The sequence below is a fragment of the Brassica napus genome, chromosome C9 (genome assembly GCF_020379485.1).
Source record: "Brassica napus cultivar Da-Ae chromosome C9, Da-Ae, whole genome shotgun sequence".
In the NCBI taxonomy this organism is placed as follows: Eukaryota; Viridiplantae; Streptophyta; class Magnoliopsida; order Brassicales; family Brassicaceae; genus Brassica; species Brassica napus.
Genome location: NC_063452.1, coordinates 53,989,639 through 54,016,674, shown reverse-complemented (window position 1 = coordinate 54,016,674; position 27,036 = coordinate 53,989,639). Strand labels below are relative to the sequence as shown.

The 27,036-nt window shown below is 34.7% G+C and overlaps 1 protein-coding gene and 1 long non-coding RNA gene across 2 annotated transcripts; one reads left to right on the top strand and one right to left on the bottom strand.

The window, feature by feature from the left end:
• Positions 1-52: 52 nt before the first annotated feature.
• LOC106439495 (dicer-like protein 4) lies at positions 53-9,695 on the bottom strand. Its single transcript, XM_048767418.1, has 25 exons — positions 9,336-9,695; positions 8,900-9,077; positions 8,684-8,794; positions 8,416-8,556; positions 8,262-8,334; positions 7,832-7,896; positions 7,381-7,533; positions 7,167-7,301; positions 6,571-6,700; positions 6,277-6,373; positions 5,543-5,735; positions 5,191-5,351; positions 4,895-5,101; positions 4,521-4,792; positions 4,164-4,441; positions 3,656-4,092; positions 3,320-3,420; positions 3,003-3,208; positions 2,703-2,912; positions 1,997-2,461; positions 1,638-1,910; positions 1,127-1,453; positions 728-1,013; positions 520-631; positions 53-435 (listed from the first exon to the last, which is right to left on the bottom strand). Exons 1-25 carry the CDS (start codon positions 9,656-9,658, stop codon positions 282-284), a joined length of 5,088 nt encoding a protein of 1,695 aa, XP_048623375.1. The 5' UTR covers positions 9,659-9,695; the 3' UTR covers positions 53-281.
• A 416-nt stretch (positions 9,696-10,111) lies between these two features.
• LOC106444074 lies at positions 10,112-12,430 on the top strand. Its single transcript, XR_001288153.3, has 4 exons — positions 10,112-10,444; positions 11,003-11,081; positions 11,184-11,257; positions 11,350-12,430. It is a non-coding gene; the product is annotated as an uncharacterized LOC106444074 (long non-coding RNA).
• Positions 12,431-27,036: the final 14,606 nt, after the last annotated feature.

Genomic DNA, 27,036 nt, shown 5'->3' with positions numbered 1-27,036 from the left:
CACATATGATCCTCTTATCTGATGCATGAGAGTCATGCCATGGGTTCAAGCATCATAAAAACATATAGTTTACATTCAGAATACGGACCGAATAAAACTTGAGGCTCAAAAACTTTTGCCTCAACATATGGGTTTAAGTTTAGTCTTGGTTAAGAACTTGATAGACATCCTTCTCTCTTACCATCTGTGTCCATCATATCAGCTAATACACAAAGTTTTGGTATAATTATATGTCTACGATATATAACCTCAGTTTGTAACCAAGTTAAAGCAACTCGAGATCATCGGCGAAGGAATCCAGCATGATCGAGACACCATAAAGCAGCTTGAGCAGCCTGTTCTGATGCACTTTTCTTAGTTGGTTTAGTTTCACCATAACACTCCAGTGTCATATTGGGGGCATCTACAACCTCCAGGATTACCTTATAGCTGAACCTGTAAACATGCACATAGTTGACGACAACAAATCCAGTAACTAGCAGTTTAGAGATGTAGGCATTACTTGATCAATTTACTTACGTTTTCAGGTGGGCTGGCCCTTCCTCACAACATACGAACTCTGGTGTCTTCCAACAGTTGGCAACACATGTTTCGCGCAAGAGAGATTTTGCAGTTTTGATGATCGACCCACCTGTTCAGTTTTAGTCATCATATTAATAACTCAGGATATATAGATGCAGGAAGTAATATCCAATCATTTTACTTCAAAAGTTCGTCATCAAAATACCTGCTTCTTTGATGGTCTTTTGAGGAAGGCTTTCTTCTTTTTCAGATGGTGGTGCATTGGTGAGAACTCGTCTGATGATGTATGAGCTGCTTGTTTCACTAGTCTTGCTTTCAGTGACAGGATCCTCCTCAAAAGAATCTTGGATATTTACGTTTTCAACGTCCAGTCCATCAAGATCCACAACGTCTATAGGCTCTTCATCGTAGCCAATCAATTTAGCTTCATTTCGGATGCTATTCTTCAGAACATCCTCCAAGGGATTGGAGGTTTTTATGTGCCCATGAGCCTGCGGATGAATTACACAAATACTTTGTTAAGAAACCATTTACAAAACTGAACACTAGGTAGCATAAGATAGAAATACATCACATAAATAGAAGGTAGTTAAGCCGCAACTACCTTCAGGTTCGTAAGCATCAGCTGAGCAGCCTTTTTGGTACTCTCTTTTTTGTTCCGACCAGTTGCAGAAGCTGTAAGGCAAGAACCTTTCTTGGTCACTTTTAATTCAACAGAAAAAGCACCATCCTTCTTTGTCGCTGATATCTCCTGATCCCACTTGTAAGACTGGCAATATTCAAGCAGTTCTTTCACAGGACTAAGCTGCAGGTTAGACAAGTTTTTCACTGGATCTAAAAAAGATAGCATTATTCTCCAGACATGATTCAAGTCGAACCCACAGTCGAGGAAAAGAGCCCCCAAAAAGGATTCTATCAAGTCACCAAGAACCTGCATACAAATATAATAACTACGTTAGTTCTTTCTTCCACTTATATATCCATATTATATCAAATAAGACAAGTTCTAAAAGAAAACTTCAACGAATTATCACAGGTTCCACCAAAACACACTAATATACAGAACATAAGCAGCAAATACTGCCTTCATATGGAAGGAAGATCCAAACACACACCTTTGGGCATTTTGGACCTTCAGATGGTCCGCTGGCCAATGGTGACGCTGTCACGAAGTTGGTATAATCCTTTATAGCATCATGGAGATAGGTAGAATCGCAAAATAGAAATCTCTGTAGTGAAAAACTGACAGCAACATTTGCAAGCGCCTTATTATTTACCGAGAGCGATCTTAGATCGGTCAGTTGACCAGGTTTCAGTTTCGGAAAGACTGAGAAAAAATAGGATGTCATCAAGTAGTCCAGAACAGCATCCCCAAGAAACTCCAATCTCTGCAGACCCCAAATTAGAGAATTTTGGTTACAAATAGATGTATACCAAAAAAAAAAATATGAAAAGTAATAAGAAGAAAAAAAACCTGGTAGCAGCCTCCTCCATGCCTGTTGTAAGATGGATGGATGAAGGCTTGTAAAAGTAGACCTTTGTGGAGAAACTTATATCCAAGCAGGCTTTCCAGGGCCGCCAAATCAAAGCAAGTAGTCAGTGGCATGTACCGCTTGCTTGCAACACAAGCATCTCTTACTTGCAAGGACTCAAAATCAACATTTATGCCAATCCATTTAAGAAATTCAATGGCCCCCTTGAAGCCACTGTCAACTAAGAATGCTCCCACAAGAGCCTCAACCACATCAGCAATTGTTTTCTTGTGCAACCAGTGATGGCCTTTGCTACATCTGATTTCACCAGTATTTGATTCCAAAAGCCCAGGAACCTTATCCAAGGAATGAACCTCTTTCATTGCTGCCTCGTCACAGGTTACTCTGCATGGATGGCCCAATGCAAAGAACTGTGTAGGATCGAATGCTTGATCACGGATGTAAACCTGGGAAAATGCCAAGGTTAAATATAATCCAAAACTAGAGTTAACTAAATTACTACATCTCAGTCTGCTTCTATCTGAGATTTGATTTCGAACAAATGTAACTGAGAATATATTCAATGTAGGCAAGGGTTGTGGTGGTACTCTATGCACCATATCAGTATGTGCGTTCTGTGCAGCAACAGCTCAAACTATATTTAAAATGTACCGGCCACCAAAATTTTTTAAGGAATGTTTTGAGGACCTGCAAATTTCTCCTTGTTGCAAGCCTAAACAGGTTGGAATTGTTCACAGCATTTGAGCGTCTCCGCGTCAACTCTCCTTCATCAAGCCTATCATGATGTAGAAACAGGTGTCGGCTAACAGCAAACTTGAGGAATGCATCCCCAAGCACCTCAAGCCTTTCAAGAGAAAAGCGCTCCTGACATTTCTCTGTTGTGAGCGCCTCAAGTACCTATACCAATTCACTCGATCGGTAAAGATCAAACATAACAAATTTTAAGAAAATCAAGTAAATGGGTTATCAATTGAAATGAGATTATACTCTGTGACCAGAAACTTCAGCTATCTCAGGGATAGAGGCAGACAGCATGTGTTTCAGTTCGATAGCCACGAGTAAATTCTCCATACGGTGCATGACTGATGGCAGCAAGGATAACGAACTTCCAATGTCTTTAGATAATCCTTTTATCTTTAACTGAGACAGCTCTGGAGGAATTTCTATGAAATATTCCTCAAGTTCATTTGGTTCTGTTTTTTGGTAATGAGAGAATGGTAAAATTAGAGTATACAAGGTGTGTTATGCGTACACGTACATGCACAAGAAATTTGTAATATGAAAAAGTCAAATACGAAAATTACCTAAATTCTCCCGCTTTCGGTTGTGAAGCAAGTTCCGAACATAACTAAGCGGTTTCAAACGCAAGAGTGGCTGTAAAGGATGCTTGAGTTTCACGCCATACCTGGTTTTGTTAATTAAAATGGGAAAGTTCTTAAACTCAGAAAATCATGTGATCCTATAAAATTCTACAGTCCACCCAAAGTGATAAGGATTGTTATACTGCTCTCTGGAAACTGGGAAAAGAACATTATAACAAAATCAAACTAGAGCGACACAAAGAAAACGCAGAACGCAGGACCTCCCAGAGAAAATATGCCATCGAACAATCACTAAATAGTAGTAGTTTAGTTGCTTACGAATTATATATGCTTTCCAGATGGGTTTCGGTGATTGATTTTCTAATAGCACTGAATCCATTTCTTCCATGGCAGATATCCGTGACAAAATAAAATTGCTTTTTGTGGGTTGCGAAAACCACACTGTTCTTCACATCATCAATACTCCAGCAGCCATTTGCAAGCTTTAAATGAGATCCCGCAGGAGGATCCATATCTTCAACTAAGCCAGACGGAGCCTTGAAGATTGGGGATGACAAGCAGCTTCTAATATTCGCCCAATCAACAGATAAAACACTTTCTGAATCATCCAGATTAATTGGAAGAAGAAGGTAGAAGGTAGATTTGCTAGTTCTAAAAGAGTCTTGCAGCCCCAAGGGAACAAATTCCGTAATTAGCTCCCGCCGTTCAAAAATAATTTTCAGGGCAACCTCCTGGAAACGCTCCGCTAGCCTTATCTGCATAAAACATAAATCAAATTAGAAACGTCAATCTAGTTAAATTTGTATCATATTAAAAAGCTCAATACCTCATCATTGTCGAAATTGGCGTCTCCTTTTGGAAAAATCTTCACACTTACAGATCTTTGATGAGCAAGGTGAAGATCAAAATCCATAGTCTCAGCCTCAATGGGAAGAGGTGACTTCATGAAGAGACCAAACTTCTTGTAGATCCTATCGGCGGGATGAGGCACAAACCTTATGTAGTAAGATTGAAGATTGACACAACTCTTTGATGGATCCCACTTTTGTTTAAACAAGTCAGGAACAATCATCTCATACAGTTCACCTCGTGAACAGGTTTCACCTGGCAAGAAAAAAAAGACCGTTATATAACGAGTGATCAGTATAAACAACTAAGATTTATAACTGAACCACTTATGCACCTTCAACTTTATCAGAATCAAATTCTTCATCTGACAACTCGTCCTCGGTTTCTTCATTTGAATCCGGCAACAGAAAATTGTTAAGTACACCTAAGCTGTGCAACTTATAGACAGCCTTTAGACAAGCATTCCTTTTAGCAGCTTCAATCGAAGGTAGTAGTGAACTGACGATTTCACTTATAGGAGCATTAGCAGGTAAAGTTATGCGACAGATCGTTCCACCAAACTCGTCAACAGGTTTGAATTGAAATTCCGGCTTAGGCTGAAAAAATCTGATGGAACAAAAGGCGGCAAATGGAAATTCAGTTCTGACACGCCTGCTTACTGTGGAAAGTGAATACAAGAAGCACCAACAGAAAAATTGGAAGCCTTACTCATCATGTGGAAGCCTAGAACAATACTTATAGAGAAGGGAGATGCTACTTCCACCACTGATACAAGCTCCTGTCTCATGAACTCTGTATACCTCATCATCAAGTCTAGGACAAGTTTCCTCTGACGTTCTGGAAGTAATTTCCAGGTTCATTCGATCTTCATTTACTTTAAAATTTCCAATCAGATCCATCTCTTTCTCGTTTCCCCTGAATCACGAAAGAAGAAACAATGTAAATGCGTAGGAGCACAAACGATCTCATAATTATGGCCTTATCAATTTCTCATTCCTACAGACCTGTCCACTAGAAACGCGTATTCAGACTTGGGCATTCGAGCACGGCCTCTGGACTGTATGAAGCTGGTAACAGTCTCCGGCAAATCAAAACGGATCACAAGACAGCATGTCTGAATATCAAGACCTTCTTCGCCAACTTTAGTGGCAACCAGTAGATTGAGCTGGAACAAAAAGAGGAACGCTTAGAAGTTAGTTGGAAGTGGCTTGAAAATTGATCCTAGAAAATACATGTTTGTCTAAACGGGTGTTTGCCTGTATTTTGTTTCTATATTATATGTGTGAACCGTGAAGGCATACAGTGTACATGGATCTCCCAATAGTAACTATAGATTCAGAGATGGCTAAAGATCACCTCTTTGGATTGGAACCGTTCAAGAATTGTCTTCATACTCTTTCTTGACATGCTCTTCACTCCAGAACTAAGTCCAACAAGGAAATCAGACTTCCAAGACTCTAGCAGTTTTAAACTATTTAGTATGCATGACAACGTCCTCGCAGTCACAATCCGATTGACAAATATTATACACTTCATGTGTGGCTCTATCCTGAAAGAAAAATACAAATTGAAGCTTACTGCAAAATATACCATGGGCTTCTCTTTCAAAATGGCCTCATTAGCATGACAGTTGAATCAAACACGATGCAATAAATTAGCAATCAAGGTTTCACAGGACCAGTGGACAATAACAACTACCATTTCCATATAAAAATCCAATGTCTTTTGAAGGTGAATTAAGAGCTGGAAATTGTTTAAAGCCATATTCTGTCTTCGGAACATAGATCTATTGATTATGGCCAATTTTTTCGTGTATCTATAAAGTCTATCTTCTAGGTGCTCAAACGTATCTTACGAAAAAAATAAACTAAAAAGGTAGGGATGAAAGATAGGTTAGTGCAGGCTAGATTGTTTAAAATAAAGTAAAACTTTGTCATTTTTAAGGTAAATGATACCATGAGAAAACGCAAATTCAGCATCGGTTTTTGGTTAAGTGACTACTCAATAAAGCTAAGGATAGTTCATTCATTTCTTTGGAATAATCAGCACAGAAGTATTCCAATACTCTGTCACCTCTCCCAAGTACCAACCTGAATGCCGAAAGGATTTTAATCAGTTGTAACAGCTTTCTTGAGAAAAATGGTTCCTTCAACGCTGGTAAGCTGATAAGTTCAGATGCATTCTCATCTACAATCACAAAGACAGCAAACAAATAATGAGGCAATCAATGACTTCTTTATCAGGGCATTCACATGAAAATGACAAAATGAAGTGCACAATAAGTTAAAAGTTTCACAAGTTGCAACTCCGAAAAAGCATATGCATTATTGGAAGGAAAAATTAATTTTAAAGAAAACACAAACTAGGATACCATGCCATCATACCTTTAGCAACTTTAGAAGAAAGGACTTCGGCAGCCAGAGAAAGATATGTGATACATATCTTTGACTTATTATTCTCTTCCAAAGGCTCTTGATGTACATTACGGTCACTGTTCAGTTGGATTCTAGCAGCCTATAATAAATGAAGAGGCAAACATTATGAGGCCACAGCATATATATATAGCATACGAGACAAACAAGAAACAACACAGAATCATTTTGGCTAGATGTAAGGTTTACATATCGAGGTTAAATGGTCATCATAAATTAAAGAAAAATGCTTGGAACCTTGCGGATAATTTTTCTCTAGGAACTTTTATAAAATTGGGAAATCGGAAATAATCCACAGTAAGGAATCTTATGCCAGCCGGTGTAACCTTTAGACCTACACAACTAATGCAAAGTTGCAGTTACTTGGCAATTGTGATTATTACTGCACCCTAAAATATATCGTCTGTTGCTTCGTAAAACATTGAAGAAACCAGGTAATACAAGTAATCAACACTTAATATAAGGAGCCTCGGAAATAAAGACATCTGAAACCAAAACCAGAAACTGTATATCAAATCTATAAATTAGTTTCCGTATGAAATGTCTACCTGTATTGCTCCCCAAAGGCCAAGATTCACCAGACTATATATGAGATTATCATGAGTTCTTTTCAGAAGCTTTTTCATATTTAAGAGGACCTGGGTTTGATGGGTATCAATCTGCTGCTTAAGTGATGCCAAACACTGTTCATATCAGGAAAAGAATATCAGTTCATGTATCCAGCTACGGTGACAAAACCAGTTATGAGACACATTAGACAACCCCCTGTTTGATGTCCTCCAGCATGTTTTCATATTTTTCATATATGTTGGTCGATTGAGATGCTTCACTCCCACCTGTCTGATAATAATATACTTTGACTATAGGAGATGAAACAAAACCATCCAGCTGGACGTTGCTTTCCACTGAGTAAACCTTTACGATCAGGGTAAACAAAAAGGGAAATATTAAAACATTGTTCGAAAGCAAACTGAGTGTAAGACCATTATCATGATTGCAACCAAGAGAAAGATATTTTTGCTTTAGATTTGCATCAAATGATTAATTTGGCACCATAGTCTTGGGCCGAGAAGATCCAAGCCGAGTTTTATTTCTACTTCGGTATCACTCAAATCAACACAGTGTGACAGGTCTTAACATATAAGCTATCATCAATCATGCCTAGGAAAAATATCTTGTATGCCAAAATTAGGGAATTTAAGGACCAGCTTACCTTGGCATTGAGCAAATTTTCGAGGCTATTTATGCTTTTCGATAAATTCTCTGATTGAAAAGACCCTGAAAAACAGGTAGTGCTGTCAAACACTCGATCATGTATAGAACGAATATGATCAAAGGTCGCAGCTGTTATCAAGGTCACCATAAACCTCATGATCGAAAGAGAAAAACGAAAGGTAAGCAATGTAGGAGCTAAATCTCTTGCTTTAGGATTTCTGCGGAACATATGTTCCTTCTTGCTAGGTGAAGGTCACATTCACCGATTTAAAGGGAAATTTAAATGGTAAAGAAAAAATATAAAAAATCTTCCTACGAGTTTTCTGACTGGTATTGGGAATTTTTGACCATTTCTTAATGCGATAATGAATGCTTTGGACAGAAATGGAACTGTAATCAGGAATTCACATCACAGAAATGGGGCCTACCTTTGCCAACAACTGGAGATGCAGTCATTCCAAATATACGAGGTCCTTTTACACCTTCTGTTTTATAGAAAACCTGCATTTGCAAGCCCCTAAAAGTTGGTTATATGTTAAATGTGATCAGTCACCACATACCAAGAATGTGGAGAAAAGATACCTTCAAGATTTGTGCATAAGGATGGTTGCTTTGTTCTTGAGCATGGTGACACTCATCCAATATTAGAAGGGAAATCCACTCCATCCTGATGAAACAGTGCTGTAAGTTATGCAGAAGTATTTGTGGGGTCATAACGAGAACCTGCAGGAAACAGACAGCCCCAATAACGATGATCTCATTGGTCAAAACGATGGTTACCACATAAAAAGGTTAGAAAAAAACAATCAACTTAATGAGACTTATAGGGTTAAAAGGATAGAAAGATCACCTCATTCTCTGAAACTTCTCTCTCCCAGTCAGAATGGGTAGTCACAGTCCGATTGCCACCGCAATGTGTTGCAACTTTGAAGTTGATAGACTTTGCTATGACTAAGGCTTGCTGAGAAAGAAAAAAAAAAGCACAAACAAGAGAGTAAGAACATAGAGCCAAAATCAATCAGATCCATTATGCAAAATGATGTAATCAAGAGGATTATCCCCTCACCTGTTCAACCAAAGCCACAGTGGGAGCAAGAAAGATACAAACACTCTTCCTAGGGCTGAGAATCAAAGGCCCAAGCTCATATATAACCATCACAGCAATGTGAGTCTTCCCACAACCAGTTCCCAAATACACGATAACGTTCTCCTCCACTGCTTTCTCGCACAGCTCCAGCTGATACCTTCATGCACAAAAGCAAACCACACCAATAATCTCAGCACAATCAACAACACACTCGTTTTTTTATTCTTCTGTAATCAAAGACAATCTCATCAGATTTTCTTTGGATAACATGTTAATTTACTAGTCCAATGACCTTACTCAGCTACAAACTTGCAATCTGAAAGATAACGAAAGTGTACGGAAACCGAAACGTGAAAGCAAGCTAACGGAAGGTGAAATCGAGCTGCGAAAGTGGAGAAAATCGGGAAAATCGAACCTCCTGGCGATTTTTCTAGGATCTTTCTCCATTTTGGCGGCGTGATCATCCGTCGAAGCGCCAGCCGCCGAGTAGTAGGAAGAGAAGGAGGAGGAGGAAGACGCGAAGGAAGAGGAGAGGTTAGTGTCAGAAGCATCGTCGCCGATTTCACGGTCCGGCATAGTTGAAGAAGGGAAGAAACTTGAGAGTGTGTGGCAGTGAGAATTGAGACGGCTTACTTGCTTTTTGCTTTTTTCCCAGAGCTTTGCCTCCCCAACGAAGTTATTCCTTTTTCTTTTTTTCTCCCTCTGGGTCAAGCTGAGGTCAACTGCTCTCTCACACATTATTCATGATCGCACGTCTCCTTTCAAATGATTCCTCTCTTTTTTTCCCTTTTGTCGTCGTCTCCTTTAAAATGATTCGACTACACATTGATAGGTGATTTAGTTTTTTTTTTTTTTAAAGGTGATTTAGTTTGTTAATAAATTCAATTATCGTAATTTAAGTATATATGCATAATCATAGTTTAATAATGTATATATTTTATTATTTATTAGGAATATCGTAAGATATTTTTATAAAAGTGTTTTAAAACATTTCCATAGTCCGTCTAAATTGAAAAAAAAAAAAATCTAGTTAGCTATTTTAAAAATATATTATGAAGACATTCGAAATAATAAAAAATCTTTAGATCAAACAAGTAATAAAAGAGAAACAAGAGCGTTAGGTAGACTGTCCACGTCATATGGAAAAATCATCCCATCACAGATAGCATTTTGACCACGTCATTAATTCTATGTCGAGAATGATTAATAGTGGACTTATTTGTGTGGGTTTAATTTATTTTTCCATGGCCCAAATTGTTCACATTTCGCAAAAACTTAATCTTCCTCCCAATTGATTAATCGTCTCTGGCCCTTCCTCTTCGTCGTTATCGTTTCACTTCTGAGTCATTTAACATTTTCTTTACTCCTTCTTTCTTTATGGTTTCGTTCCAACTCCCTGCGTTTCTCCTCCTATATAAAGTCTTTCGTATCAACCAAAAACCTACAGCCTCACGGAAAATGTGGAAACCTGCGGAGGAGTAGGGTTCCGAACGGAGCTCAAAATGTTCATATCAGCTTCCTAAGGTATGGATTTTGAAGTCTGTAATAAATTTGAAACTTCTTGCTACGGTTCAAGGTGTTGTTGTCCACCTTATGCAGCAGGACAACGTCAAACGTTTTCCTTCCTTTGACCATTCTAATTATAGCATATCTTCAGGTCGATTAAGGATTAGATTCACTATATCATTGTTTGAGAATGAGATCATTAATCTAAACTTTCAGGTTTATAATATGTTCAAGCTCTGATTACTTGCAGCTCTTCTAATTCATTGTTTATTCTGCTTAAATGCATATGCAACAACCGGAATCATGTGTATATATATGTTATGTTTTGCATGTATTAGCTTTCGAAAAAGACTTTGCAAGTAGAGATGTTGAAGCTTTTGCATTTGTTGATAAATTCATTGAAACCAGTGGTGGAGATTATGCTGATAACATCAGTTGGATTTTATATGGCTTTTGATGGAGACAATCTTCTTGGTCATGATACTTAAGAAATATTTGAACAGCGTTGGTTATTACTTAATTAACTCTTTCTATTTATAAATCTAATATACAACTCAACTTTTTTTTTATCTATAGATTGTCTTCTATGTGTTTAGTCCTTCGCTATTGGAAACTGTTTAGCTGGTAGCGTAACATATGAAAGCTTGGTGAACATGTAAGTCACCTGAATTTTTTCATTAGGAGTTTAGATCTTTTCTCTCAGGTTCTTCATACTTGTTAATATTCTTCTCACATTCGTCATTGTTTACTTATTAAGCTGTGTTGTATTCTCATCACTGAGCCTCCTTCGCCTACATCTTCGTGGTCTCATTGTTGGTTGATGTGCGGCTGGTAAGTAAGCCTTAAAAGTCATGTCTGAATATTTGATATTCTGTTCACTTTTGTTTTACTTAATGATATGATACTAACGAAACCCAAAACAGGGAATATGGGAATATACCATCAATCATAATCCCAACTGTTTATAAAGACAAAGTAGAGGTCTATCTGAAGATCCTGAGAATTGCCACAAATATGGAATGGGTTATGTTGCACTCTCCATGGCCGTAAGTAGTCATCTCACTTCTTCAAGGTTTTATCGGTGTATATTTTATTTTTGGCATCAGCCACCAGATATACATATATCATACAGCTACACAATGAAGAAATAATAATTTTCAATTCATATATTTTGTTTTCAAAAAGAATTATAGTTGTAAAACAGATGTAGCTGAGATTTTGTAACATACACACAAATACACAGTTCCCCAGAATCACCGAGAAGCCTTATTGTTGCGCACCTGAAAGAGTAGTTGATCACGAGTATGTTTCAATGAAAATCATAAACCTTCTTTCTGTAAAAGAAAATAAAAACCCTTTGAAGACTCTGTTTGCGAAGTTGCAGTCGAGTGCTTTGGTTTGGAGATTTGAATTACAGAGTTTCTTTAGCCTATTAAGAGATGAATATTTCTAGAGACAATGATTGTGACACACTTCTTGAGAAAGACCAGGTTTTGTAGTAGAAATTATCTTAAATACTCAAATCTTTATTGAAGACCAGGATGAGTGTTTCTCTCGAAACTCAGATTCTCACGCCGGAGAAGCCACTAAGTCTAAGGAAAAACTATGTACTCATGCTTGGTTGGTACTATCCAAAACTCTAGAAACACGTTTTTGTGGTGTGTTTGGAATGTTTTCAGGTTTGATCAGATTCCATGAGGAGGAGAAGGAATAGAACTTTCTTATACTTTAGGAGAATCACGGTTTTCAGATCACAGACCGGTTTGTGCAAATATTTGCAGGAGAAGTTGTTGTGAAGAGTCTGAGAAACATAGATAATGTTATTCATGTGCGGCTGCAAGATTGGTTGAGGATTGCACTCCAAACTCATAGTTTTAACTAAGATTATTATAGTTCTTTTCAGAACAAAATATATGACTTTTTTAATTGTAATTTTTCCTCATTGTGTATGGTTAATTTTTGGCATCAGCCGTCATGATACATATATGTACTTCAATGTTATCAGATGAGATCTGTTTACATATGAAGTTATTGACACTCAACTTTCCATTGAATCCAACTATGACACCTGCAAAGTCCCATTGATTTTTCGCGAGAAGAAGAAGAATATGACGATGAGGTCTCTAGACTATTCACCCTTGCAATAATGAGTAATGACTGTATTATGAGTGTGTAACATGTTAGGAGGTGGACAAAGTCAAAAGAAGAATGGTTTTACTGTCAGAGTAAAGGAGTGGAAAAGAAATAATAGAAAAGGGAAAATAAAAATGAAACTGGAAGTAAAGATTTCTTTTTAATAGAGAAAATATTAATCTACAATTATTCTTTTGGAAGTAAATAAGCTGAAAATTATTTTCAGTTGATTGGTTGAAAATAGACTAATTTAACAAAAAAATGTTTATACTAATTTATTTACTTTTTGCATGCTAGAAAAACATTCAATATTTTGTTTCTCAATGCAAATTCTTCGAATTATAAATAAATAAATTCATAATATTTAATCTGCGGGTAAACAAAGTTAGTGATTGTAGATTGGAATGAGCATAAACAAAGTTTAAAGTTTTGACTTTTTGGTAACATTTACGTATTCCCAGTTTAAGCCGATGAAAAAGATGTAGACGCATACACAAGCCTAAAAAATGGTTGTCGAACTGTATACTAATATGTGTTTATGTTTGACTCCAAACGTTGAACATGAAAGGAAGGTCTTCAAACACCACAGAACAAGAGTTGAAAGTGGCGACTACAATGTACGGGTTGTGTCCCTGAGGATTGAGTTTGGTTTGTTTTTTTTATTACCAAAATGGTATATAATCATGGTGCACTTACTAAAATCCAAATATAGAGACAATGATATAACTTCAAATATTTACTCAAAGCTAGCTGAATTCTCAGTTACCTTATGTATATAACAAGATATATTTTCCTTGGGATCTTGAAAGATAATTGTATACAATACAATTTACAATAAATGTATTATGGAAGATGATTTTATATGATAGTATTGATTATAATAACTAAATTGATAAATTCAATTTGACTTGAAGGTTTTTTTTTTTTTTAAACTCCTTAAATCTAATAAAATAACCGTTTTAATTGTATGTATTTCCTTGAGCCGCATATAATATTTAAATTGAAATTCTTCATATATTATACAATCAAAATGACTCCATCTGTTTTTCTAATAGAAGATGTTTTAGAAAAAAAAATCTTTTGTTTCGAACAAGATTAAGTTTTTAATTTTCAATATAAATTTATATCTTTTAATGCTATGTGAATTTTTATTCCATAGTTTATTTTCTATTGGTTGAGTTGTGATTTGGTAAATAGTTAATGTGCTTTATTTTTTAAATCTTAAAAAATAATTCTTTTTAAATTTGTGTGCATAGATTTAAAACATCATGTAATAAAAAAAGGATTATAATACAGTTATTCATATATAATTAAAATTATATTACTATTCATACTTTACTCATATCATTTGTTGATGTTATTGTTAAGAACTAAATAATAATTTACTTATGCATTTTGGTTTAAAAATATTATCCATCACAGCATATATCTATGTAAAATAAAAGTTTGAATATTCTTCAAATATAAAGTAAGTTAGAAACTATTCCCTCCATTTCTTAATTTTTTAGAAAGTATCACCTTAACATTGTTCACACAGATTTAGAAAAAAAAATTGAATTCATTTATTTTTATTTTATTTTTTTGTCATAAATTGAATTCATTTATTATTTTATTAATTACACCTATTTGACCAATACTATTTGAGATAAATAAAATTCTTTTTAGCATTAATGGATTTTGAAATTAATATTAAGCTGAAAGTAAGTATAACTTTTGCTCATTCATATACCACGGACACAGAACTTAAAGGCGGACAGTCTCGCACGCAGTGCAAGAAAGCAACCGTCGTTTGTCGTTCATATGGATGCAGAGCTACCGGGGTGGTTCGCAGAGTCTACATGAGTCTGCTTTGTTTGCTGACAAAAAAAAAAGTATAACTTTTGCATTGAAATTCTAAACAAAAATATTTATTATTATGATCTCATATTTTTTTCATCATTTGTTTGTTTATAATTTTTTATCTATAATAATTTTTAAATACATTATTATAGATAAAAAATTATAAACAAACAAATGATGAAAAAATAATGAGATCATAATAATAAATATTTTTGTTTTGAATTATAACGACAATAAATAGCATTATATTTTTAATATTTATTTTAGTTTCAAATGTTTATTTTTATAGTATATAGTAATCATTACTTATTATTATATAAATATGCACGTTACAATATATATATGTTGAATAAAATGACATAGAAGAATTATTGTGAAAGAAGAGTTATTTTTATGAACATAAATTCGCTAATATGTTTTAGCGGAGTGTTTTAACAAAAATTTTGAATTGTCTAGACTATTTTTATTTTTTAATAACGAATTTCATAACACCCAGATTATATACCTAAATTTGTTAAACTTATAAAAAATATATGTAATACTTGCATTGTGTTATAAACCAAGGTCTGGTGGAAGCCCATATTAAAAGGTTCATATTCTTATGTGTTTGTATTTCCTATCCCATATTGTATTAGAGTTTCATACTTATGTAATTCTATATATAAAGGGCTCCCTATTGTCTAATAAAGATACAGACTTTCCCCTTATTTTCATAACACGTTATCAGCACGATAGCCTCTAGCCCTAAGCCCCCACGAAATATATTCTTCAACTCAGCCGAAAATCATCGAACCCTAAACGCAAAGGAATCGGCCTCAGAAATTCAAAGAGGTCGTTCTCTCAAACCGTGAGGACCCAGAAAAATCAAGATATCAAATCGAAACCCTCGCCGAGACGAATCCACAGTGCAAACCGCTTGTCGATCTGACCACCGACGCGCCCTCACGCACAGATACAGTGCGCGCTAATTTGATTTGGAAACCAAATCCGATTCCATCAAGGATTTTCTAGCCGAACTCAACTCCTGTGCAAGATAAGTTTATCATACCTTAGTTGATTCAGGTTATCTTGTTGGTGTTCATGTTATCTAATGCTCCTCATGTTGTTTCATGAGCCGAGGGAATTAAAATCTAATATCAACAAGGAGTTCAAGCCGAGAGGAGTTGCTGCACGTGCGATCAAACTCTCTTTTCCATTCAGATCAAAAAGAGTTCATTGGTAAACTATCTCAAACTTTAAAACTACTTAGAGGTCGAGTTTAATGTAATTAAACTCGAACCATACAAGAGAGAACCGATCGCATATACCTTAATATGTGATCATAGAAATCAAAACCTAACCAACTATGAATACATAATTCGATTTATATCCTTATAAATCATATAGTATATGTTTAAAACTTAGTAAAACATGGTCATAAGTTTTAAACCTAAGAACTAATCTAAACCTAAAATCACATGACATGAAAATCGAATGTCATGCTTAAAACCGAAAATTGTATAAACCTATACGATCTAATATTATTCTAATAATTCTAAAACTTGAATCATATACCTAAAACTATAGTTTCAGATCTGATTATGTCAATAATCAGATCACATACTTGGTATGCTTGAAAAACCGATTCCTAAACATCTAAAACCTAATTTGCTTAAACCTAAAAATCGCATAGCTTTAAAATTAAAACCCCCTTGATGAAAACTTTCTAAAACGTGTTTTCACATGCTGTTTAAAGCTTTAAAATCTGATTGTTTGTTTAAGAAAATATGATTGCATGTTTTTAAAATTAGAAATCGCATGCTAGGCATAAATTTGCAAATCGCATGCTTAATTGAAATTTGATTTGTTTGACCACCTAATCACATGCTAAGATTATTAAAACTTGATTGTATAATCTGTTTGTTAATAGAAATTGCATGTTTTAGGTTTGCAAATCATATGCTAAACATTAAAATCAAAATCGCATGCTAGACATAGAAAATTAAATCACATGTTTAGGTTTAAAATCTGATTTTGTTAATCACATGATAGGATTGAGAAAACCTAATTGTTTGATCTGATCTATAATAGAAATTACATGTTTTAATGTTAGAAATCAAAACATAAACATTAAAACTGAAATTGCATGCTAAAACCTAGAACCCTTAAAAAAAATAGGAAGGTTGTTACAAGGTTGTTACAAAGTTATTAGGGTTTTTGTCTTGGCCGATTTTATGCTTGTATAACTTGATATTTTTCATGCATAAATACATGTTTGAGGTTGCATAATTAGACTAAGAAGTCTAAATCCTATTAGAATTAGGATTTGAAATTTAACCTAAAATCTGATTGCATGTTTATTAGAATTTCCTGAAAATTTAAAACTTAATAAATTTAAATTAGAATTCCAGAATTTGATTATATGAAGCCTAGGGATAAAATTTCATGATTAGATTGAAATTATTCATATGCTAATTGATTAAAAATCGATTAGACCTAGGAAATTGAAATCGCATGATTAAATCCTATAGAAATAGAAATTGCCTTGATCACATGCTATTCATTGAAATCTGATTTGGTTGCTTGATCACATGATATGTTTAAAACTGAATCGTATGTCTTAACCAAATCTGATTCGCATGCTTCAAACCCAAAATCTGATTTGTTTGATCGCCTAGCTCGCATGCTAAGAAATTAAAAGCTGGATTGATTGTTAAAGATAAAATCCGATTGCATGCAGCTTGGAACCTAGATTTAATTTGCTAAGTCACATGCTCACATGATCCAAATCTGATTTGCTAGCTGATTACTTGATTGAAAATGATGCATTGCTTGTTTAAAACATAGAGATTACATGAAATCCTATCCGCATGATTAAAAGCTCGGCCGTAGGATCAAAACTTCATCATATGCTAAACTTGATTCGATTACATTGTCTGGCCTATATGTGTTTTTAAACCTTGAATCATATGCTGAAAAATCTATCAAATCCGAAACACATAACCAAATCCTAAAACTGTTTGGATTTGGCTTGGCCAAGACTATACATGTTCATATGAACATTTGTAGGATCGTTTCTCAAAGCCTTGTCCAAATGAAATCTTAGCCAAATTTTAAGACATGATCACTTGTTTAAAACTTAAAATCTGATCATAAAATTACTCCTTGGCCGAAATCTATAAGAATCCTAGAACCATTCGGATTTGGCTTGGCCGAAACTTATGTTTGGCCTAATGAACAATCGCATGATCTTTAAAGCCTTGGCCAAATGTAGAAGCTTGGCCTAGCTTAAATCTTGATCAAATGCAAAGTCTAAATTCTCTTGGCCAACCTTTAAATGACCTTGACCGAAGGCAAAAGCTTGGCAAAAGACAAACATTAACCGTTTTCCTTGGCCATAAAGGTGAAACCTTGGCCAAATAGGAAATCCTTTGGCCAAATTGAAATTTCTATTGGCCAAATATGAAATCTAGTAAAACTAATAGAATCTCTTGGCCAAAGCATTTTGGTAAAATAATCTTGGCCAAATCCTCTTGGCCAAAATTCAGTGGCCAAAGTCTTTTGAATAATCTATCTTGGCCGAATTTAAATCCCTATTAATCTAATCAGACTTAATTTATTTCTGGCTATTTGTTGCACACTTTGATTTATTTAATGCATGATGTTTTCAAAATTATTGTCTAAGGGAAAAAAATTTGATATTAAATTACCTAAGTTTGAGATTCAATACGAGATAAATGAACATTAAGTGTTATTATCTCGAGGGGGAGAATCAGAGAATCCCAAAATCCCTAAATAAGTTAAGCATCCACGACAACAATAGCCCAAATAGAACTCGGCCAAAATCAAATCTGAAAACGAAATTGAGCAACATAAAGATTATATGGAGATTAATGATTGGCAAACCGGTCATGCCATTCCTGTTAAGTATGCGACATTCTATTGAATGGTTTAAGATATGCTGCCCCTTTGAATAAGAGAATTGATAATAAGAGTATTCACCATGATATTTCAAAAATAAGCAAGGAATTTCGTGGGCTTGATCACCCACGGATGGACTGATCATCCATCATATGTGACGACATATGGTTGTACATATCCTTGTCAAAATCTGCAATAAGTTTGCAAGAGTATATAATTGGTGATACCGGTGGATTTATGAATCCTTATAAAGTTGTAGCAAAATTTGTTCGCATAATGCCAAAGAACAAATAAAGACTCTCCCATAAATTTGATAAAGGGTCAAAAATTAATGTTCCCATATAGAGAACTTAAATAAGTTGCTCCACCACAAAGTTATAAGATGGGATCTGAAATTGAATTAAGTGTATACGTTGGATATAAATCTCCATAAGATTACATAAAGGCCACGAGAGATATGATTAAGGCTTAGCCATGGATTAGATAAATCCGTATATCCAACATCAGAGAGAGAAATAATAAGCTGGTAAACGATTTCGAGAATGAATAATGATCCTCAAATATGAATATAGAATAAGAGTTCAAAGAATGAATCATTCTCAGAACTTAAACAAGTCAATTGTCAGACATGTTTGATGACCCAAACTGAAATATACCAGCGGGTTATGCTCTAATAAAATTGATATTGGACTTAGTTAAGATAAGACGGTTCCATACATGTATTACTCGAAAATGAGAAGAGCATAAAATTGAAATGGCAGATCCGAAATTAAGGTTGTCCAAATGAAACCTTAGACATGACCATGGACAAAGATCAGCTACCTGAAAATAATAAGATCTCAATGCATTATGTCATGTATGGATTATAAATGGAACCGGTAAAATAATATCGACCTCGATGATGATATAATATTTAAATACAAAAGCGCTTGACAAAAGCGAGGATCATGAAACCAACGTCTATCTTAGAGTGCACTCAGAGAAATTACTCAGAGAAATTGATTAAGCAAATTGATAATGCTATAAGACGTGGTATATGAAATCTCTTAAGAAAAGAGATGTAGTCAAACCAGTTGGACATAAGTAAGTCTTTGGTGAGAAAACATAATAAGAATGACGAAATTGCATAAGGTTCTCACAAAGACCTGGAATCAATTATAAAGGAGACATACTCCTATGTGGTGGATGCAACGACATTCTGATTCCTTATAAGTCTGGAAAATAAAATACATATATATACGGTCCACTGGATAACGAAATTTATGTGAAAGTTCCAGAGGGTATCGAACTACCGAACACATCAAGTTCTCGAGAACAATATTGAATATCTTTATCTGAACGACTTGAATATCCTAGGAACCTCTGGAGAAATTTTCCAAAGATAGAATACATTAAGAAAGAATTCAAATTCAACATGAAAGGTTTTGGGAAAACAAGATTATATATTGGATTATACATTGAGCACCTTGAAAAGAAAATCCTTATGCATCAAATGACATACATAGATAATGTGCTCAAGAAGTTTGATATGGACTAAGCTTACGTATTGACAAGTCCCATAATTATAAGGTTCCTCAGTTTAGAAAAGATAATTTCAGCCCTAATGAAGAAAATGGGGAGATCTTTGGTCCCGAAATGCCATGTCTAAGTGCCATAAAGTTTTGACGGATTTGGCGAGCAATACAAGGCTAGATAAATAATTTGCCGTAATCTATTAGCTAGATATAGCTCATGATCGACCCAAAGGCACTAGAACAGGATTATACATATTTTTGTTACCTACAAGGAACTAAAGACTTGGGTCCATTTGATACTAACCTACCCGAAGAAGGGTAAATTATTTTGGTGATACAGGTTGTTTGTCCGTCCAAGTTCACTCAAGCGAGGATTTGGTGGATCTAATTACTAAGGTATTACTGACATCCAGAGATGTACTCAACAGGGGGAGTAATACGTGTTGCACTCTTTTTCCTTCACCATGGTTTTATCCCATTGGGTTTTCCTGGTAAGGTTTTAATGAGGCAACATCCAAAGCGTATTACAAACCACTTCGGAGATGGTCTTCCAAGGGGGAGTGTTATAAACCAAGGTCTGGTGGAAGCCCATATTCGAAGGCCCGTATTCTTATGTCTTTATATTTCCTACCCCATATTGTATTAGAGTTTCATACTTATGTAATTCCCTATATAAAGAGCTCCTTATTGTCTAATAAAGATACAGACTTTTCCCTTATTTTCATAACACATTGTACATTATATTTAATTTAATTCTAAATTTTGAATAGTCTGCTGGTTTGACTTTGTTCTTCGAGTGGGTTAAATTGATCCATAATTATTGTATTTTTTTGTCCTTTTCGTTTGTTTCATAATGATCGTCTTCTTATGAAAATAAAAACCTATCGAGTTCACTATTTACGTAAAATGTGCTAGTTTGAATCGTCAAAGGCAGATTCAACATAACAAAAAAAGTTCGTTATGAGTGTAATGAATTGATTTTTTTATATAAACTAGGGTTTTTACCGCGCTACGTGCGGTTGTTAATTTAAATTTGTTAAACTATCCATTTAAGCGTCGAACTTGTTTTGTTTGAGCTTGTACTTATTTTACATAAATATTTACTGATTATTTATAATTAATAAATTTTAAATAAACAATTCTATTATATTTTATTTATTTTTCCAATAAATTTAAAAATTAATTTTTACTATATACCATTTGTTGATATTATAAAATAGGTTTACTGAAACCAAAAATTGAGATTGATAACTAACACACTAAAGAGTAGTATATAGTTTGTTGTTATTGTATTTTAAATAGTTACCTCTCCTAACTTCATATATGGTATGATACAATTTTTTATTTTTTTTGTTTTCTTTTCATTCGAAACTTCCAATGATTTTTCTATATTTGTTGTATTAAAATCTTCCTCATGTCCACTGATTTATCTATATTTATTGTATTAAAATCTTCCTAATGGTGTTATGACCACTACTAATTTCATTGCATTATTTTATTAGTTAAAAAAAATATTGTATATTGTTAATTATTGTGAAATTTATATATTTTGGAATTAGTGTTTATGATATCTTGAAATCTTACAAATATTTTAATTTTTCAATGAGTTTTAGGCAACTATAACATATGTCATAGACTCAGGCACACAAGGAAATATTTTTACTATTACCATTGATGACATTTTAAAATTCAGAATAAAATTCAGAAAAAACATAATTATTTCATAAATTTTAGATTAACTCTTCGTTGATCACATTTTTATATACTATTATTTTTCTTTACTCTGCGTTGAGCATTTTGTATAAGTTTAAATTTTACTGATTAGTACTTCTTTGATCACATTGTTATTTACTATTATTTTTGTTTACTCTACGTTGATCACATTGTTATTTACTATTATTTTTGTTTAGTCTGCGTTGAGCATTTTGTATAAGTTTAAATTTACTGATTAGTACTTCGTTGATCACATTGTTATTTACTATTATTTTTGTTTACTCTGCGTTGAGCATTTTGTATAATTTTAAATTTTAGTGATTAGTATTTTAAATCGTTACCTCTTCTAACTTCATATATGGTATGATACAATATTTTGTTTTTTTTTTGTTTTCCATTCATTTGAAATTTTCGATGATTTTTCTATATTTGTTGTATTAAAATATTTCTAATGTCCAGTGATTTCTCTATATTTATTGTATTAAAATCTTCCTAATGGTGTTATGACCATTACTAATTTTATTGCGTTAGTTTGATTAGTCTAAAAAATATTGTATATTGTTAATTATTTTGAAATTTATATATTTTGGAATTAGTGATTATGATATCTTGAAATCTTACAAATATTTTAGTTTTTCAATGACTTGTAGGCAACTATAACATCTGTCATAGACTTAGGCACATAAGAAAATATTTTTACTATTACCATTGATGACATTTTAAAATTCTGAAAAATATAATTATTTCATAAATTTTAGATTAACTCTTCGTTGATCACATTTATTTACTATTATTTTTGTTTACTCTGTGTTGAGAATTTTGTATAAGTTTAAATTTTACTGATTAGTACTCTTAACTATCCTTTGTTAAATTCATTCTCATTCTTATTTGTCAAATATTGTATCAAAACAAATAAATGATATAGTATAACACAAAAATAAAATTAATTGAATTAAAATTTGTTATTTAAATTTATATTTAACATTTAAAATATATAAATTTTATAGACAAATAAAACGGGCCAAACAAATCAAATTAACACATCGAAAAAATTATTAGAAGCCCAACACGAAAATGGTCTGTGACATGGCCAAAAGAAAGAATTTTATTGGCTGATTTTTGAGTCATACGTGGACAGTCTATCTATTGCTCGTATTCCCCTTTTATTTATTGTATGATTTGGAATTAATTTAACCCTGAAGTAATTTTATAATTTCATTTGCTCTGGACTCGATCCCTTTAAGATACTCGATCAAGATTCGCTGCTGGTATGAACCTCCTTCCAGGTAGGGCCATCAACATTACAATGGTTAAGTGTGAGGAATTTTAAAAACCGGATCAAACAATTGTATTATCATCTGGTTTAAACCCAAATTAAACCCGGTTAGCGTGTTAGACTTTCTTTCACATTGTTGTGCTTTTTTATTATATGTGTAAAGAGAGACATTACATAAAACAAAGTTTATGTTACTTACAGTTCGAATCAGCGTGCACTCAATTCGTTTCTTTATAACAGCAGAAAGCTCTTCAAGTGTTACTTCACCTTTCCCGAGTGTTAACCCTTCTAAGAAAAACTTGTTCCATTGTTCTTCAGGAGCTGGAAAGACATAATAAACCAAATGTGAACTTCTTTGCGTCGACTGACTACATGTAAAATAGGGTTGCATAAAGAGACCTTTGATCAGAGTTTCCAGAAAATGCTCCGCCTTTACAACTTGGTTCCCTATGATCGGATGCAAACGTGATGAGATTCTGTTTGTGGATAATGGAAGCTTAGAGTGAGTGAGTGACTTGAGCAATGTACCTTTCTTTGCGTAGCTACGCTTGTAGAGGACCGTAGCAGCATAGAGTTGTAGAACTTTCTGAAGCTTAGCCGCAAGGCTTGGTTTGTCTATATCTTCTTTTGCCTGAAAACAACCTTCAGCCTCTCAAACTATCATTAAAAAATACATTGATACTCTATTAAAGGAGAGACCTTTTGAAATAAAAATCACTGTATTACACGTGAAAACAACAATCATAACACTTTACCTGCCGTAGCTGAGCACTAACTTCTGGAAGAAACCCTTCGTCTAATTGCCCTTGTTTTTCCCGTTGTATCATTTCCTATTAATACATTGATATCATCAGTACCTTTGTCTACAAGATGTTGAACATGTCTTGGTCAAAGGAAAGTGAACATACATGTACACACCTTTTCCATTTGATTGATAGCTTCAGGATCTCTTGGAGGCCATAAAATTTCTTCCACTCCTTCCACAACAGGTCTTAATATCCCTTTCAGAACATCAGTAGACGGCTCTATCTTCTCCTACATACATTGATACAATTATCTCTCAGTCAACTAACAAAAACCGGATACGTAAAGAAATGGAAAAATAAAAGAAAGAGAAAAAAAAATCACAGTCTTATTCACAACGCAGTCAACTATGGCCATCGCAGTTGCACCTGCAAAGAAACATAAACGGAAAAAGAGAGCTTTTGAAAATCTGCTTAATGATTGAAATAAGAAAGAAAAATAGAAACGCTTGCCTTGTCATCAAATAATAAATAATAAAGAAAAATAAAGATTTACCCTGCAACATAGTTTAAAAGAGTACTTGCCGGATTTGAGGTCCGAGAAAAAAATTTTTAATTAGCCATTTCAAAATATTTCAGTATGAGATGTAAGAGATAGGAAGAAGAGATGTGTTCAAGAGGAGGGATCCCACCTCTATTTATACAGATCCTGGCACCGCCTCTAAGATCGAAAGGAAGCTTTGAATACACATCATGATGGAGCCAATAAATAGGATATATGAGGAAGCCATTAACAACACCGTTTCAGGTCGCAGAAGAAGCGCAGAGGTCACCGGCAGCCGCACATCAAGAAAAGACGAACTCATTTCCTTCGAAGTAGAGTATTAGGGCTAGGGGGATCTCCTTCATGTTGGCCTAGACCCTTACCAATTAAACAGCTCAATATCACCATATATATCAAACGAAGCCCGAAAAGATAGATGTTCAATGAAGAGCTGCGTTTTGGATGCATGGACAGGTGTCGCGTAGACAGAAACCGACTTTCCAAGCTGGCATCCCATGTGACGCAAAAATGAGAGATTAAACTCTTATATATATATATATATAGATCGATACTTATGTTAGTGTTAAATTTTTATTTAAAATGTGAATATGAAACAAATGATTTTCTAAGTTAAATCAGTCGTTAATGATGAATCTTTCGAAAAAGTACTAGCAGCGGACTCACTAAATTTTTAGCCATTCATGCAAATCCGCGTGGACGAAACTCCACAGAAAGCAAAAATTGAGTCAAACAAAACGCATACAAAGCAAAAGTTGAGTCAGACTAAAATGAAGTATACAAAGGCAAGACTTCAGTGAAAATTATTATAAAAATATAATTTATTGAAATTCTGTTAAAAATTATTATAAATTCATACAAAGAATGAAATAAAATATAAAACATTAATTTTATCAAAAATACCTTTATCAACTGGCGGTTTAGATTATAATATATACTATATACATATAATTTTTTATAGTAAATATTATTATTCACAATGATAAATTTATGTTATTTTATTTTTGAAAGATTCTATATTATAATATGCTAATTATTATAATTATGAATAATACAAATATTATTTATTATATTAATATTGTAATTGTTTAGACAATTTAGAATGTAATTGTTACGGTCTTATACGAGCTAGCGTCCAAGCGCCGCCCACCTAAAACGCTTTCTTGAACACTGCTAATACTAATGGAATCTCGGCATCATCCAAGGCGAAGTGTTCTTCTAGTTGGGACAGTCATTCTCATCACATAATATGAAAAGTTATCCTTTAATCAAACTGATACATCGGTAGTCAAATTCATATATTCCAACCTTCCCTATGTCCTGTTTCTAACTACCGGTTAGTTTATACAAGAAGATACAATCTGTGCTAACACGGTTTTGGTGGGATGCAAATGATGGAACAAAGAAAATGTGTTGGGTCTCTTGGGAGAAGCTCATCATGCCAAAAAGTATGGGAGGTTTAGGGTTTAAGGACATTCGACGTTTCAACACAGCTCTCCTAGCCAAACTACCCTGGAGGATGCTAACCAATCCTAACTGCTTACTAGCAAGAGTGCTAATGGGCAAATATTGCCAAAACGACAGCCTTCTAAAAGTGAAACCAGAGAAATCAGCCTCTCATGGATGGAGAGGAGTATTAACAGGGAGAGACTTACTGATTGAACAGCTGGGGAAAGTAGTCAGAGATGGATCGACCACAAAGGTCTGGAAAGACCCGTGGATCTCAACTTCCTCTGCGCTAATGCTTTTGGACCTGTAAGAGAAGAGGAAAGTGATTTATATGTGTATGATCTGCCCTTGCGAGATAAAGAGAACTGGAACATTGCAAGAATTGAAGATCTACTACATACGCTTAAGAATGAGATCATGGCAATTCGACTAAGCGTAACGGGTCAACAAGATTCCTACATCTGGTACCCTGTAGCCTCATGAGCATACACAGCAAAATCAGGATATGCGGCAGCTTCTGAGGAAAAATTACAGGAGATAACCCAACCTGTAACATCAACAACCTTCAATTGGCACAAGGCAGTGTGGGATGTGGCTTGTTCTCCGAAGATTAAACTCCTTATCTGGAAAACAATCCATGAAGCGCTACCTATTGGTCACAACTTGCAAAGGCGGGGAGTAATTAACAATACCTCATGTATCCATTGCGGGGAATCTGAATCTGTGAAACATCTTTTCCTACACTGTACCTTTGCTTCGGCTGTGTGGAACCTCTTTCCTCTCCAATCACCGTTTTGCTCAGCTATGTGCCCATCAATAGTCATCGCGCTTGAAGCTTCGAGCAAGTGGATTTGCCTTCCACCGACGGGAGTGTCAATAAACATACTCTTCTGGATTATGTGGGCGTTGTGGAACACACGAAACCAACTCTTATTTGAGTCGCGTCACCAATCACCCTCAGAAGTGGTCTCAAAGGCTTTGGCAACAGCTCGGGAATGGCAGATTGCTCAGACCCCAATCGACACCTCACGTAATATGCAAAAGGAGGCGCCTATCACTCTGACGCCGATGATCCCCCCAGGGATAACCCTATACAATAGCGACGCAGCGTGGGATAAGAACTCAGAATCGACGGGACTTGGATGGATCTTTACATCTCCAGGAACCCCAACTCTTCAAGGCTCCCAATTTCAGACTCATGTGCAATCGGTCCTCCTGGCTGAAGCCCTAGCGGTATGATCTGCACTCCAACACGCCATTCGTCTTGGCTACACACAAATATGGCTTAGATCAGACTCTCTTGTGCTCATCAGGGCCATCACTTCAATCAACAAACCGAAGATCATCCATGGAGTTCTCTCGGATATCGGAGCTTTATCACTTTCTTTTGCTTTCTGTTTCTTCTATTTTATTCCTAGGGAGCTTAATGGATCTGCGGATCATTTAACAAAAAATTTGCTTTGTAATCGGGCCTCCGTTTG

What these genes read in the sequence shown, in the direction of transcription:
- LOC106439495 (XM_048767418.1), bottom strand. Translation starts at nt 9,658, where the DNA reads ATGTGTGAGAGAGCAGTTGACCTCAGCTTGACCCAGAGGGAGAAAAAA. An exon ending in GCCTTTGGGGAGCAATACAG is followed by an intron (nt 6,701 to 7,166) that starts GTAGACATTTCA and finishes CATTTATTATAG; the next exon opens with GCTGCTAGAATCCAACTGAA. An exon ending in AAGGTCCAAAATGCCCAAAG is followed by an intron (nt 1,454 to 1,637) that starts GTGTGTGTTTGG and finishes ATTTGTATGCAG; the next exon opens with GTTCTTGGTGACTTGATAGA.